The sequence below is a fragment of the Mycteria americana genome, chromosome 7, assembly GCF_035582795.1.
Source record: "Mycteria americana isolate JAX WOST 10 ecotype Jacksonville Zoo and Gardens chromosome 7, USCA_MyAme_1.0, whole genome shotgun sequence".
Lineage (NCBI taxonomy): Eukaryota > Metazoa > Chordata > Aves > Ciconiiformes > Ciconiidae > Mycteria > Mycteria americana.
The window spans coordinates 13,412,743-13,429,880 of record NC_134371.1 but is presented as its reverse complement, the minus strand read 5'-3'; the positions used below and the strand labels follow the sequence as shown (position 1 = coordinate 13,429,880).

The 17,138-nt window shown below is 42.9% G+C and overlaps 1 protein-coding gene across 10 annotated transcripts in view; it reads right to left on the bottom strand.

Moving 5' to 3' along the window:
* LPP (LIM domain containing preferred translocation partner in lipoma) overlaps nucleotides 1–17,138 on the bottom strand; it is an 826,113-nt gene that overhangs the window by 540,109 nt on the left and 268,866 nt on the right. For all 10 annotated transcript variants that reach the window (XR_012776441.1, XM_075507128.1, XM_075507132.1 and 7 more), the window contains one exon: nucleotides 15,827–15,950. Coding sequence is in view for 9 of the 10 variants with exons in the window: in XM_075507128.1 (XP_075363243.1) it covers nucleotides 15,827–15,950 (124 nt within the window). In the remaining variant the exon portion in view is untranslated. The remainder of the gene's footprint in view (nucleotides 1–15,826; nucleotides 15,951–17,138) is intronic.

The window sequence follows — 17,138 nt, the reverse complement described above, 5'->3', positions numbered from 1 at the left end:
GCCTTAAATGTAGATCAAATTCTCCTTAGCACTTGCTTTCTTGAGAGCTGAACCGAGGGTGCAGTCAGAAGGGACCTCTAAGACTCACACTAATAGAGAGAGCAGCCTTTATGTCTAGGTCAAAAAATTAGTTGTCTTCTATTGCGTTCCCAAAGGACTACAGTTAGGTTTGCCACTTTCTGCATGAAAGCAGTCCCAAGGAGCCCAAGAGATGGGTCAAGGCCCTGCGGTGTTAGGTGCTGGACAAAGACAGAGCAAACAATGTCCCCTTTCCCAAAGACTTTTACCTCCAACTGCTCCTATGTTGCGCAAGGGCACTTCAAACCACTTCTGTCCCCCAGCCCAGCCAACCCATTTCATAAGCCCAGGACAGGTGCCATCAGTATGCTCACCAGACTCAAGCCCAGCCAAAAATCACATCCGCTGCTGGGCATGAATGACTCAATTCAGTCTTCTATAGCCTGGCTGTGCTCCAGCTGGTATTCGGCAGCTTGTCTCTGCCTTGCTGCATCACTGGGAGGGTGGTGGCATGAAGTGATTTTTACCAAAGGCTCTGTTCAGCAGACAAGGTGAAAACGCCTGAGTAATGGCGAAGTTTTGAGTCAGAGATGCTTCCTGTGCCAATGGCTCTGGCCTACCAACCTGGCATGCCTCCCGCATGCTTGCCTGGGGAAAAATGTCTGACAAAAAACAAGAAACAGGGAGGGAACCTCTCTTCCCCCTGCCAAAAGTGAAAAAAAGAAAAAAAAAAAGGTAGAGAAAGGCTGGATCCCACAAAGAGTAGAGTCCTGAACAAATGGCAGCTCTCATATCCCCAACAACTTTGAGGCCTGGGGTTTTCAAAGGTGTTTGACTGCATTAGAAGATGTCCCACCAAATTTCAACCAGCACCTCATTTGTTTAAGGTCTTTTGAAAACCCTGCCTTTCATAATCCGGCACCAGCCCAAAGCTTCCTTGCTGTTTTGAAACATGCACTGTCTGCGTGTCGACAGCAGCCCTGCCATAAATCACATCCATCAGGCGCTGGAAACCGCCTTACCTGTACGCCGACTATCCGCCGTCCCTTGCACTGAATTCCATCACTCCAAATTTCTCAGCAGCTGGAATCAACTAACTCTGTTTTTTCTCATTAAAGCAACCTACTGGACAGAGGTTTCCTTCTTCGCCCCAAAATCTGGGACTTTTCCAACCAGGTGCAAGGTCCAATATTTGTTTACTCTCTTGGACAAGTAACAGGAGCTTTACAACCTGAGAAGGAGAGGCACTCCCATTCTGGAGGGGACGCGCAACATTTGTTTCTACTCAGGATGACCAGACGTGTCATAACCTTAAAATGTGACATTGGTATTGAGAGCAAAAGTCCTTTTAAAATAACATTCGATGTTGGTGACACCATATTAATTATACTCATGTAATTATGCACTAATTACAATTCTGCTCATCCTTTTGGTCATGGGACCTGCTTTTATTGGCTGAGGGAGATGGAAAGTAATACTCATAACTCTAAACTATTTTCAAAATGACCTCCCTGTGGCACACACTGTATATCTGGAGTCCATGATGGAGCAGTACGATATCAAGTATCCATAGATCATTATTCTCACCTGATTGTCACATTCTCAGAGCTTGATGGAAAAGGAGACAAAAGTTTTCTTGCTTGGGCTCCATTAGAAGTGAATTAGTGTAAAATATGAGATACATATTTATAAAAATTATTATTTTATTTAAAGAAAGTATGTGGAAAACCCATCTGCACAATTGCATGTGTCACTCTCACACATCCTACAGCTTTTGATACATAATTAGCAAGGCTTAAAAAATAAGTTAAAAAAAACCTCACACCATAAAGCCATGCTCTTTAGAGGCCCTAAGACTGCTCTGTCTGAGGTGGTAGTTTAGACTCTAGGGCCTGTTGACTAACAGTAGGAGACATAGGAAATGTGGGTTCTGATCCATATTTATCATGATACAGATTGTCCTGACATTTAACCTGAAGTCCTCCATTGGGAGGCTCTGATGTTGATCAGCATCTACAAAGGCGCGCTCAAAGTATTACTCATCACATTTCTAAGATGGAAGGTTCTTTCTAAATTGGCTTCCACGCGAAGGGCACCAATCCCTGTCTCCTGAATTATTCACACAATTCTTGACCTGAGAATTTTGCGCCAATGGAAACCGAAATGTCAAAAGCTTTCCCTCCTCATGACAGGGCTGAACCAATTAGAAAGGACCGATCCGATATCCAGAGGTCATGATGAGTCCTGCCAGTCCAATGCCCTTTGAGTGGGCATTAGAAAAGGCTATCATCATCAGGGATTATAAGCGTTTGCCAAAAATTCGGTGTTGAAAAACCTCCTGAACATCCCGAACCAGTGACGGCAACCTCCATATGAAGAAAGTTGGCAAATTGTTGTGCTCTGAACTTTCAGGGCACTCTTTACTGGTTTCCTACATACATGGGAGTTCACTGCGAAGACTGTAAGTATATTTAATCCTCATTAAGCACTTTGGTACGACAGTAGGGAAAACTGATGGACTTGTTTACATGCTATAACAGAATCATTTGAAATCCACTAGACCTTCAAATTTAGATCTGAGGTACGTGCAGAGACACTCATTTCAATTTATCCCAAGCCTGATTTTAACTGATGTAAACTTAGTCAACTTCAAGTACTTTTGAATTTATATGACCAATCCCAGAAAGCCAACGGTGGTTTAAGTCAGTTGGTTTCCATTTGCACCTAAAATGATGCAACTCTGTTATGTTGACAAAGTCAGATGTGATGGGTAGATCGGGGAAGCTATTATTCACACCCCAGCACAGGAAACTGTGTGGGAGATTTTTGTCCCAGTGAAAGACTACAACTTGCAAAAGTGAGCATCCAAAACAGAGAATTGCAGCAACGTGAGACCCAATGCAAATGTTTGAGACTTCAAACATTTTGGAAATATCCTTCATTGTTTTGCACTACTCTAAGCATCCCCTTTGCAGCCTCTGCACAGATGAGGACCTGTGAAATAACACACATTATGCAGCTCCTGGGAAGTCTCCAGCCCATGTTCTAGACCAGATGACTGCAGAAGCATTTGAGTTAAGCTTCAGATCCATGTCCAGACATTAGAACACCCAGAAAAAGTCTGAATTCCAGTACTGCTTCACAAGAAAGTCAAAGCAAACTCTGCATAACAAGAAAGAGATAGACTGGCATTTTGGAAACCACAGACTAAAGACTTACGAATTTCTTTTCCTGCAGATGAGCCCTGTCTGAGGTACTACGGGTCACCATGGGATATTCCTAGCTAAGAGGGATACAAAATTAGTAAAACACTTGCCCACGGGAAAAAATATGAATATCTCATTTTATAGTGTTATTTCCGCTGCATATTGTTTTGTTCTCCCCTGTCCCCAGAGCACAAGCATGAAGCCGCTGCACACACTGGTCTCCTGAGAGCTTAGGCTATATTTAGTCAGCCAGACCTCTAGCCAAGCTGATGTCAGTTTGAGCATCTTCTAGTCAACACACACCTATTGAGATGTGACCCACTATGTGTCACGATTAGACCATGCTCCACAACATCATCCTGTAAAATGTTACTTGTTCTTCTGAATAGCTGCAATTTTCCTAGGCCAGAACATCTCTTGTAATCAGGCATTTGCTGGATGCACACCATTCCTACTTGCTGCCTAACAGCTGTTTCATAGTCTCAGGACTTTGGTCCTTTGCAGGAGACTCAAGGCCACAGGTCAGCCTTCTTCTCTTCCCTTCTAAATGAAAGTAAGTTGTTCTGCAAAGGGCAATAGGCAGTGGGGCTGTGTGTGAACACCTTGCAGTTGTACAAAACACAAGGAAGCCGAAGCTAGCAGACATGAAACAGCTTAGTTATGGCTCCTCATTCAATGTCCTGCTATAATCAGAGCAAAGAAATAACAGAAAAACCACCAAGATCCCAAGACTAATTGGCTTTCTATGAAGTATTGTTTCTGTTTAAAAGACCAAGCCACACTTAGATCAATGGGCCTTACAAACAAAGCCCTTTACTCACGGACATGGCATGACCAGGGCTAGCTCAGGGCACAGATCTGCAGCCCCAGAACAGCAATGTCCCTCTGTCCTAAGTTTGGGCCTCTTTTCAGACGCCCATCTCTGACCCTCCTACTGAGGCTCCTGAAACTTGTGTTACCTGTATGGTTTTTCTCCTAAGCCCTCTACACCTGAAAGTATGTGTCTCTCCCCTGCATAAACAAACAGAGCAGTTGCCATTTCTCACTTGGTATGGAGACAGCAGTGCAGAAAGAGACTGAAAGAGTTTAAATGACAAACTTTCACTAGGAGCTGGCCATATAACTGACACAGCCCTTCTGGCTCTCTTCAGCTGCCCTTCTGAAGGAGGGATGAACCAGCAATGAACCAGCTGTGCACATCTGCAGTGCACATGCTCCACTTTCTTCACCTTTTGAATTATGCCTGTGAAAACAGTGGAAATAATTCTGACCGTAAGCAACCTCCCTTTTTCACTCCCCTCCTCTTCTCGTTGCATTGCACGGAAATTGAGTATACATAGAATAAGAGGTTATGGTTGTAGGTTGTGGCCATCAGTTTGCCATTTTATCTTTAGAAGAAGCCAGTGTTTTTAGACATATGCAGATAAAAGATGGAATATTTAAAAATGTCCCACTCAAACATCCACTCTTACTGTAGCCATACCCTCCCCAGTCCTGTCCTCCCTCCACACATTCCTCCCTCCTCTAAACACATGCATTGGATTTGCCAGCACTGGAGACAGTCACACTTCACCAGACCACGTAGGCATCGAAAGCTGGATCAGTTGATGTGAGACGTTGAGATGGAGAATGGGAAAGAAGGGAATGCCATTAGAACCCAGTGTCTATGCAGCATCCTGCACTATATACGTATGCATACACACACACAAATATATATGCATTTTAGGATTCTCACTAATTTCAGCCACGGGACAGAAATGAGAAGCAGCTGCCAGCTCGTGGAGATGACAACGAGAGCACATGACCAGAATTAGCTCCACGTTGGCAATGATGATCACTAGGACTTTCCTGTCCAGAAGAGCTGACTGCACATGACAGTCTCCTGCAGAGCATAAATGACACACATTAGCTTCCACATCCCTTCCAAATGTCTCCCTCTAGGAAAGCTCAGCCAGACACAATTCCTTAAGCTCATGTGATCACAAACAATCCCCATGTTAAAAAGAGGTGGCAAGTCAGCATTGTCATGTCCCAGCCATTCATCAACACAAGAGAAAAGTCAAGGTAGAAGACTTCGGGCTTTCTGCAGGTTTTTTGGAAGCCAGCAGCTGAATTCACTTGCTTTTCAGCATAACCAGATAATGAGGAAATAGTGGCATTTTAAAAGCTGGTTTTTTTCAGAGTGTAATTTTAAATGACAACAAAAACAACCAAAACCCCCGCAAAAACTTCCCCTACTTCCAACCTGCCCTCACATAAAATGCTGCATATCATCTGCCCGGTCTGCCCCTGACAGCACAGACAGAATCAGAACACACACTTAGTAGGTAGTAAGTTATTAACATCTCAAGATATTGTCTCAAGATACTGTTCCTGGAACCAGAATTTGTTGAGGAAATTGTATATTAAAGCTGAACACTGCTGCTAACTGAATACAGCCTGATTCATAGCTTTAAACAAATAGTTTAGTGTGGCTGGGACAGTAATTTGGAAGGATCTATGAGAGAAAATCATTCACATCCCATGTCCAGGTGCCTGTCTTCAGGTGCCTGTGGACAGTGTCTTACGCTTTGGAAGACCATTGCACCCACACCTCTAAACTCTCTACAAAGGTGTCTGTTATTGCCTCCATGTTTTACTGAACCACTCTGCTCAATGTGGAGATTAATTTCGTCAACTGTTAAAACCCATACACCTACCTGTGCTGTCCCCTTTTGACCCTGGTGCTGTGAACATAGTTATTCAGGGGTTAAGCTCTCACTCTCAGCTCACACTACCAGGGGTAACTATTTCTACATCTCTGTGTATACCTTGGCAGACACACAAGAAAAAAAAAAGAAAAAATAAATGCAAATGAGCAAGTTCATAAATGAAAGTTGGTGACGAGGTATCAGATGTGGTCTCCTGTCTCCGGTTTGCACCCACAGTGACCCTATTGCTATTGAAATTTTCCATTTCCCTCAATAGGGCTGGCTCAGGCAGGACCACAGGACAGGCACAGTGCTTTGCCACACTCTCCTAATCAGCTGACAAAATCTGTGCTGGCACAGTCCAGGCAGGTGACATCTTAACAGCAAGTTTCACAAGTCGAAACAGGTTTACTCTTGGCTGCTGGTAGCATCCCAAATGTCTGCCAGGGCTGGCTTCTCGTGATCTGCCTGCCAGTTTGGGATGACAGTCTCCTGACTTTTGAGCACTGGTTATGACCTTGGGTTGTAGCCAGAGATGTGAAAACTGTGTTCATGTCCAAGATGACATGATGAAGAGCAAGGTGCATCTGCAGACATGAAAACAGCTCACTAAAAGCAGCAGGAAAGTTTGGCTACTTCTGATTCTTTTCATTCTTTTAATCCTCCCCTACCTCTTTGCACCACCGAGAAACACTCTGTATTGATTATGCTGACACTGACAGCAGAGCTGGAATTTTTTTTTTTTTTGCACATCTCAGATGAGAAAGTGGGTTATGATTCATCTCACACAATCTGAGTCAAAGCGATCCCTTAAAAAAAATAAAGACAAGATAAGAAAAGAAAGAAAAGAAAAGAAAAAACCAAACAGTTTTGATGCATTTCCATCAGAAGAGAACAGGCTGACAGAAGAGAACACTCAGCAAATGAGACAGCCCCATTTAATTCTTTTTTTACCACATTTCACCCTCAGATAAAATCTGGCCTTTCCCCCCCAACTAAACTTCAAATGACACTCAAAATACCCCCAAAAGTTACTGGCAAGAGACAAACCACCATATCAAAAAAGACAGCATGAGACAAATGCCACCAGAAAAAGAAAAAATAAATGCCACACCGTGCCCCCCACCCACCCCTGTGGAACGGTAATTGCTAGACTGGAAAGTAACAGATTACTCTGGTGAATTATCAATTTTCCTAATAGCCTTGAACTATCTAAATGCTGAAGTGTGATAGCATTAGTGAGTACATTATATTAACAGCAGTTAAAATTACCAAGTGTGATCCTGGAGCGCTTTTTTCCCCCTTTCTTATTTTCACAGCCATGTTATTAACCCTGGAAAACAGGGCTTGTGATCTAAATGCTGGGAAGAGCCTTCAGACCGCTTGTGATTTCTCATCAGACAAGGCTCACGAGTCCATTTTGTTGATTTTCGCATAAAATAAAGAGTGTGGCCACGGCTGTGGGTAAGGCACGGGACTTGAAGGAATTCTAGGCTCAATTCCCACTTTGCTACTGGTTCTCTGCATGACTCTGGGTGAGTCATCTAAACTCTGCCAGTCAGCCCCTCGTTTGTAAATTAAGGACAATAATCGTTTCCTGGTCCTTGCCATATTTTCAGTTCGGGAGCTCTGAGGGATGCATACAGTTTCCTACTTCATGTTTAATTTGCACACAGTGCAGCATGACCACAGTCTTGTTAGCAGGCTTAGATGTTACTGCTGTACAAATAAGCCATAAAATAACATGGAAGCAACTGCAAATTTTGTGCAACCAGCTTCAAACAACAGGTGAGCTGTTTTCCGTTTTAAAAAAGCAAAAAGAAGGTTCATTTATGCCAGGTCGTATGCATAACTAACTCAAAACAAAGAGAAATTAAACTGTTTTCATGTTACTGGGACAAAAATTTGTCCAGGACTGCATGGCTGGAAGTGTGGTTTCTAACTCCAGCTCCAAAACTGACTGCCTGTATCTCTCTCCACAACTTAGCCATAAGTTATGACCAAAAAAAGAATGTCTTGAGGCTTAAAACACTCCAAAGCTCTATCTGAAGTGAAAATTATTTCTATAAAACTACAATCCAGAAGAACATTCTCACTCATTCATAGACACACATAGATACACCCCCTCTTAAAATACCTGTGCATGAGAATTTAGTGCTTATGAAATCCTGGATGGAAACTCCTGGTTTCACTCGTCTCCATAAAAAAGATCTAACAGGAGGAGAGGGAGAACAAACCTTCTCCATCCCACATGCGCCTAGACTAACAGTCTGCCTCCAGTTCCTGGCCTCCTCGAGGAGATTCCCAACCAAGGGTCCTCCGGGTGCCACAATTTATGGTTTTTAGTGAGGTGATGACGTACCCACAGAGAACCCCCCTGAGACCAGCCAACTCATTTCATGTGGGGCAGGAAACAGCCATAAGGTAGGTCACACTTTCGCTTCTTAATGACCTGAGTTAGCTACGGACTGATGACCTGCAGCCAAAGACTTGATGGCTCACTATCAATTCTTCAGCCGTTTCAGTCCATAGAGAGTTTACTTCAGGCAGGTAAGCTTATAATGAACAAGCTGGATTCTCTTTGAACTGCTTCTCAAATAAAGGTAGAAAGGTTTACTTTGTTTTCATGTAGGACTATTAATTTTGGGGGGTTTGGCTAGTAGCCTCATCATTGTCCAAAGTCTTTTCAGAAGGAGGCTGAACTTTGCTATCCATTTGTACAGCTCCTAGCACACTGAGGGCCCTATCACAACATTACAAATATCTACCACCCTCATGGATTAATTTTTTTCCATGGATATGTTCATTTTTAAACATGCTGAAGAATCCTGTAGAATACTGCTGTACTTTAGAAAGACACATCCCTGGTACTTCATTATCACATTTCACTCCTCTTAGAAGACAGCAGGAAATTGTCAGCTTTCATTTACTGACTGTTGGGACACCTAATTCCGTTCACGGCCTGAAACCCACCTTTCTTTCACAGCACACAGGTGATCATGGAAATCCCTTTGCTAAAATGCTAGCTTGGTACTCTACACTTACTCTCCATCAAATGACTTCTGCATCAAATCAGTTCTGTTTAAAAGTAAAAATATGTCTAGGTGGACTGCCAGCAATTCAAGCTAAACCAGGGACTTAAGAACACCAAGGAAGTCATGCTACTTGCTACCTGTTCCAGCTGGCATTTTATCACCTACAGTAACAAAGTGCAATTTTGGTTTTGATGCAAGATTTAGATCACGTCTGTGAAGCAGTGCTGGCCTCTGAAGACACTGCTTCAGAAACACTCATGATGCAAAGTCTCATCCACTCTTGTGTGGATAAGAAGAGGACAAAGGGAATGTGAGTCTCCTGCCTCCTGGCACATGTGGGTACCAGGTGCTCAGGGCTTACAGGAGTGCAACCTTCCCTTATTCCTGACTGCTAAATCTGCTTGACCTTCATTAAGAGATGCGCACTCAAGACTTTATGAGACTAAGATCCCTGGCATAAAAAGATCTAGGTGCTTAGCTTCACAAAACATTTTTCCCACAATTACTGCAGAGTAGAATGTGGATCACATCAATAGCAGGAAGAATCAAACTTTTGCATCCATTTACACAGTCTTCCAAATTGCTGAAAAGCAACTTAAACCAGCTCACAGCCTCTGCGTCCCCATTTTTATCTTGCCTTTCTCGTGGCTGGAAATAAATGCACGTAGACATGGTATATTTTGCTCTCCAACCACTTCACTGGCCTCCTATTTTTCTCTTCCCACTTTGGAACTGTAGGCCAAAAGTCACCCTGTAGGTTGCGTTGAGACTATCCTTATAAATTTGCTCTCCAAACTCTACCTGCACTTGCTGTGCAAGGATGCTGGCAGTCACAGGACTCTCTGAAAGAAAGCTAGATGGGGGTGGCAAGCATTGACAGAAGTGAGACTGAAGAAACAGGCTCTGAAAGCCATTTACCAGGGTAATTTAAAGCCCCTGGGGAGCAGAGGGAGGGTGACTCCCCTTGCGGCAGGCCACAAGAGGGCAGCTGAATGTTGATGGTACCGCACCATGACCTCCCTGAGCGCAGGCTGCTCCCAGCCTTTGTAGCCTGTGCGCAAATGCTGGAATATGGCTTGAACATAAGAACTTGTAACTTGAACTACAATGGAGAAAGGGTCCCCATTATATGTCTGCTCTTCCTGCTTTTGTGAGTGGTTACATAACAGAAAATGACTGTCGGCTCATCAGTTGTTGAAAATCTAACCTACTATTTTCCGACCCAGATGTTGTTCAGATGAGGATGTATGCTATCTTGCACCAGAAACCCTGCCTTTAAACAAAAGGCATGATGACACATCACATTACATGGCAAAATTACGATGTAATTATGCTCTTGTAATAATAAGCTGCATCTTTTAATGATAACCTTTTCAGAAGAGACCTAGGAATACAGGCAAGATATGACAACTTTCATTTTCTTTTTCTGGTGGTAATTCAGATGAAACTAAGAGGCTACCTGAGCCTCTTAGAGGCTACGGAAATGCCTGACGAAAACTGAAATGCAATGCAGAACATGTTCAATTTAGAGACATTAGAACTGTTCAGTGCACAGAGCAATGTCAAAGGAAACAAAGACACCATGAACTGAAGGAAGCCGTACCTGGACAACCTAGTGTGCCTCCTCATCTGAAGCTTCTATGACTCTACCACCCTCTCTCCCATATCTTACTTGGATTGCTACCTGCTAACCCATGTCTTGCCTCTCAAGAAGTAAAATTAGGGAACACCTTCGACACCATTCAGACAGCAGGTCTCTGGTCCTAGTGAAGGATTTTTAGCTTATGAATGGAAGCCTAATGGACACGCAAAGCCAGTGAGTGGAACGGTTGACTGAGCCTTGACAGATTCAATACTGGTGCCACTTATCATTCTTTAGTCTTAACTGTGACACAGCATCTCAAAGAACCATTGGAGATGAAGGCTTCTCCATGGGGGGCACTCATACAACTGCCGCTGTTAATCAGCTCCTGTCTGAAGGACTATGCAGATTAAGTGCCCTGCAAATAGGGTGAAAGGGGAAAAAAGGGAATTTGGAAAGGTAAAATGATCTGCCACAGGTCACACAAGAGGTCAGGATGAGAAGCAGAAGAGGAAGTCAAGCATCCTGCTTGTTGGCCTTGCTCCTCAGCTTAACTCTGAACTCTGCACCACCTCTCCCATTGTCAAAGTCAGGGCATACAGCAAATGCACATAAGAAAACTACATATCCTGAATTATCAGCCCTGAGACAAATCAAGATCCCTTTATTGCACGAACTGAGTATTTTCAACAGGATCATCTTAGTACCTCTCTTCTCCCCATGTGCACATGGAACTCCACTACAGCACACTGGAACTACAAAAGGAGACTGCTACATTATCAAATACATCAAACTCATGGTTCCTTTGGTAGCTCTGAGTGCTTACGGTAAAATACCAGCGAAATTTCTTCCCACCAGTCAGGGAAAGTCCTCTGCTGTGGGGAGTGACTCAGCTGGGACATAGTCCAGAAGGCAACAGGAGATGAGGGGCCCCGATGGCACTTTGCCAGTCTTAATCAGCACTGTCTGCATGGTGATAGACTGATAAGCTACCAGAAGTAATTTCTTTCTATGAGACTTGAAACAGTGGTCCAGAACAGTTGTGATCTTTGTGTGCGTGGATTCTGGTTTTTTTTTAATGAAACATCAAGGGCTTTAATTTCCCATGGTGGCCAACAAACAATTTTGATAGTTTCACCCTAATCTCTTGTAAATATTCATTTCTACTCCCCAAACCTTACCCAACTTCCACTCCACAAAGTATTATTTTTTTTCAACAAATCAGACATGCCTATCTACAATAGCACATTTATCAATGGGGAGGGCTGTGACAGAGAGAAACCATCCCTACTGCACAGTGCATAACACATTTGGGAATCCTTCCTAATAAAAAGGCATTAGATTAAAGACAGCCAACTACCACAGATCAGCAACTGAATCAGCAGCAAAGAAGGAAGAGTAGCTTAGACTTAAGAGACTTCAATGTGCTGATCGGCCAAGGACTTCCCAGGAGAAGGCACTCCATAAGTCACTCCATAACCTACAGGGGGGTAGGAGGGGACATACACCAAAGATTGGGGTGCTTAGACTTAGTATGGTAGTGTGGCCTTTCAACAAAACTAGTTAGGCAGAATACCCAGCATGCATGTTTAACTCCTAAAAATTCAGTGTTTTTTTAATTATTATGCTTAGTGATGATATTTCCATGATTAAGCACTGCCTTGCCAATGGCAGCTAGAGGATTTCCCAGTGACTGGATCGTGCTGCTGTGGTAAGTCTAGGCAACAAACAGCTGCAAACTGTGATCTTACTGCTGCAAAGTGTGTCTCTAGCATGCTTCTTCTGGCTCTCATCATGTACCCAGGCTCCCTGGGAACGCAGTGTGAACCATGCCGTGCTGCCAGCTGTGTGCTTGCATAAGCAATCACTAGCTAGAACAGTTCCCCTGACTCTGAAACCACCTTCAGTAATTTCCACCCAGGGAAGCTGCAGAGAGGTGTAGTGAGCACAGACCTGATGGAAGTGCTGGCTGTCCTGCTCCTGAGCTCAGCTCACCTGGTCTGCCAGCAGTTCCAGACAGCATCTCCAGGGCAAAGAGACAACTTTAGTGGCTCCTACTCCTCTTCCCTCTCCAGGAACCTCCACTCTGCCCATGCTGACTCCAGAATCAAGATGGCTTGATCGAAAACCAGAGATTCAGCAAGTGAAATTGCAGAAGGAAGATGGTTACAGAAAAGATCCCAGAGTGCTGACAGGCCAAGTAAAATGACCCTTCTCCAGCCTGACAGTTCAAATGTAATTATTCCAACAAATTATTTTCATGACTTAATATAACGCCTTGCAGCTTTCTAGCAAGGTTAATTAGATTCCTCAATTCAAAACCTATCTGCTCTTAACCAACTTTTAATATGCTGAAATCCAGTTTTCTAAATTCAAACTAATAAAAGTGATTAGCTGACAGCTATCTGGTATGCTACAATTACCATGGCATTTAGACCTCAGGCAGAAGATATTTAATGCAAATCAGAGTCAATGTCTCTGCCCATTTGTCCTTTTTCTGATTATTTGATCAATGTGCCATATGAATCTTGTACAATCCATGCTACCATGCTAAACAAATAAAGAACAAAGGCAGAGATATTGGTTGAGACGGTTAACCAAAGTTGAAAGACCCTTTTTTTCCTCCCACACTTAATTTGTTCTTTCCACATGAGCATGAAGTTACAGAAAGGCACTGGCTGACAGCTCAAGTAGATGGGTATTTAGCTCTGACATAGCCAGAATTAGTACAAAACTCCCGGCCTGCACTGCCATATCAAAAAGCCTCATCCACTGTGACTCCGGAGACCATCTTCCTCTGGGAGTAGCTCAGGCTGGAACAAACACAGGAGGATGAGGGCAGCCCACCTCTTTGATTTCATCCAACCATAAAAAGCAGTTGTGCTCCAGAACTGCTGGTTTTGGTTTATGTTTTTCTTGGTAGGTATATAATTAGTTGTGGCCATGTCTCCGAAATGGCTGCATGGGGCACAGTATGCTTAGAGAGCTGAGGAGGAGTTCAGCCCAACACACGGTTCTTCTGCACATCAAGAATGCCAAGGCTGGACACTGCTTCAGAGATGACCTTCAGTGGCATAGACTCAGTGCAATTAGAAGATCTATCAGGTGCAGCTTGTAATTAAGCATCACCTGCCTGAGACAGGACAAGGGTTGGTGTTTGGTTTTCACCTTCCAGCTTGCATCATGCATGATTATTCCATCTTTGATCATGCTACCGCTTATATAAACAACACTGGCAAAATTTCTGAATGCTCTGGAGCCTCCTTTCCATTTTCTTGTCTCCTGCTGAATTAAGAGCTATTGGCATGGCATTGGTCTGACCTCCCATCTGATAGCCAAACTGATGACCTAATGTTGAGAGACTTTATGTTCCAACCCTTTGAGCTATGCATCCCTTTTGGATGAAAAAACTTTTGATGTACCACACTCTCAAACAGAGCAGAGCCGTCTTAGTGATACAGTATTAGTCTGCAAAACCCGAGCATTTCAGTTTCATAAATACAAGTGCTAAAGAAAACTAAAGCTCCACTTCAGGAAGCAATTTCTGAGCTGGGAGAAAAATTAATCACTAGAACAGCTTATCAGGGTAGGTGGTTGACTCACCATTGCTTGAAGTCTTTAAGAAAAGATTAGATTTTTTTTTTTAAAGTCATGATTCAGTCATGTTTCTGGGAGAAACTGAGAGTAGGACATCAGGCTGTATAATGGCAAGGTCCTTTCTGACCTTGGATCCTGTGAATCTCCAAATTTTTTATTCACCTGCCTACCTTCTTGGGCTATGAGGAGAACTGGGTGGGCTTTGGTCCATCAACCAGCTCCTGCCACTCACAGCTCTGCATTAAGAAAATGCCTGTAATCAAATCTCATGCTTCAGGGCTTCAGCCATTTGCCTGAAGGGAGCGGGAAAAAGGTTTCTCTCTCTTGCCCGCCCACGCTAATGGCTAAATACATGTTATGTTTGTTTGGTTGTTGCTTCGCTTTTAAAACATCAGAGAGTGAAGGCAAATGGATATGGGCAGAGATGAAGTCAAATGCAGCAGCACAGAAAATGCTCTCTGGTTATCCTCTCTTCAGTTAGTCATTCTTGCTTACACCTCAGATCTGTGCTAGTCATCAACTCTGATGACTATCAATGTTTATAGAGAAGACATTTCAGCTGTGAGGGTGGAGACCATAGAAGGTGGCAGGTATTGATGGAGAATTAGGACTGATATCAACCCCATCTACAAAGGCAATGTGTGTCTGATGAGAACATCTTGACCTTCTCAGGTAATCATCTTGACCTTTTCAGGTAATCAGATCCTTGTCACTGCAAGATCTTTGTTAGTGAAACCTTGGTCCCACCTGCTTTCCAATTAAACTAAACCACAAAAGTTTGGTTTTGGTCCAACCAAAATCTATAGCAAATAGACCTAGGGGGCAATCTAAATGAAGTTTCTAAGAAATGATGAAATAAAGGAAGATAAAGAACACAAAATGAATGGCCTACCCCAGTCTTTAACTCTACAAACTACAGCAGTTTGTTTCCTAACAAGACTATCACCCAAGCCTATAAGAAACTAAGTATACAGATAAGATGCACTAAATGTGCCCAAGGCTCTTGACTTTAATGCAGAGTTCAGAGGCCATCAATATCACCTGTGTTTTATATAAAGGCAAGATATATATTTTACACCTATAGATGCTTGAGATAATTCCATTCTATACCACTTAAAAAGGCAATTATCTGCTTATCTTTTTCCAGGCAAGGAAGATGACATAGTTATGAGCCAATCAGTTCAGATTTGTCTTCCTCGTACTTGTTGGACCCAGTTCTGGGCTAACGGGTCCTCATGTAAAACCAACCTGATTGACTCAAAATGGATTTCCTTTTAATCTATGCCAGCATACAGAAAATGAAAATCCATGCCTTGGGTGCAGAACACATTTACACTGCCAGGTTTTTTTGCAGCTGCAATGAGAAGGGATGGGACAGGTGGGCAAGGCAGCGCACCGCACCTGAATTCAGCTTGGTAGCCTAGAAGCTGGGGACAGATGGTGTGAAAATGAACCAGACACTGAAAAATTCAACTTTATAACCAGAAAGACTACAAACATACAGCAAGTGAGCATGAGATTTATGCTGAAATTACAGAGGAATTCCTATGGATGATTACACTTCCAGCTCAAGCATGGAAAGCATATACATCAATACGAACGTCCCTACATTAACAGTGTAGCTGCCAGACCTCCCCATTACTGAACCTGGTAAATACAGAAAGGGGCTATGGACACTTGTGATGTGGCACTGCTCACCAAAGTAGTCATCAGAGGGAGGATTCTCCATGTCATACAGCATTTTCTTGGTCAGATGTTCCAGCTCATCCTCAGGCCTGAAGGCAGGAGTGCTTGATGCAGGTCCAGAGCTTGGATACCCACTCTAAAAAAAAAAGGACAAACAGTCTGTGATGTGGTATAAAAGCATTCGCCCCCAGTAAGAGGGTCTATTGGCTGTTGAGTGTTGAACTTCATTCTTTGTCTTATTTTTGCTTTTTTTAAAACCCAAGGGATTCATGCAAGTAAACATCTCATTTAATGTAATGAAAATGGACTCCTAAAAACATCCAGTGAAGTCCTATGTATCCTCCTAGAATGAGAAGTATTCTGTGCCTCGTAATTAGGTGTCTACTGGGGAGCACACAATAATAAATAAAGGAGAAAATTATTCCAAGGATAACTTGATACAAACATTTTCCAACACTGAAAAAGGCTTTGGAAGCATTTCAGTTTGGATTTGGCAAAAGCTTTCATCACTTAACAATGCAATATAAAAGATGCTAGAACAATCATTCCTACAGTGGTAGAGTATATGGACAAAGATAGATAATCCCGAGCTGCTAGTTATGTTCTCTTCTTGTTTGTTTTGACACAAATCCTGCTGTTAACATTAGTGAGAGCAGGAGCTGGTCCACAGATTTTTAGTACCAGGGATACAAAGGTTTTAATATGTGCTTAGAAACTGAGACCTCTTGGCCTTCATATGCTAACAGCTGGCATATAGTATTTGCAGTCTGTCTCAGTGAGTCTTCTCCCTGGAAAATAGCAGAAGTATGGGCATATTTTGAGAAGCACAGAAATAGTCTCATGCCTAGAAGTTTCTTAGAAGCAGCTAAGTTTGGTGTCCATAATAAGAAACTCGGTCATTTCAGGATTAAAAAATGCTGACACCAGCTTTCCTTGCGTGCACTGCTTTCTTGAAAGACTTGCATGCGAAAACTAACTTATTTATGAAATGCAGCATTTCAGTAAAGCAAGTGATTTAATTGATTAATTGCTGCCTTCATCAAGGATCGGACCTTAGATATGAAACTTATGAGCCTTAGTCTACATGGAAGCATTTTTCCATGCTCCATACCTACTTAGATGGGAAGAAAATGTAAAATCACTGGAGAAACAATACACTGGCCACCTCTATCTGGCTTAGAGAGCCTACATCTGACATGATGAATCTTTATTGAGCCAGTCATGTTCAACAGAGAACAGCAGCTTTAAAGCACTGCAAGAGAAGTAACTAAATGCTTTCACGCTTTTTTTCTTTCAGGCAAGAAGAAGATTTCAAATGAGACAT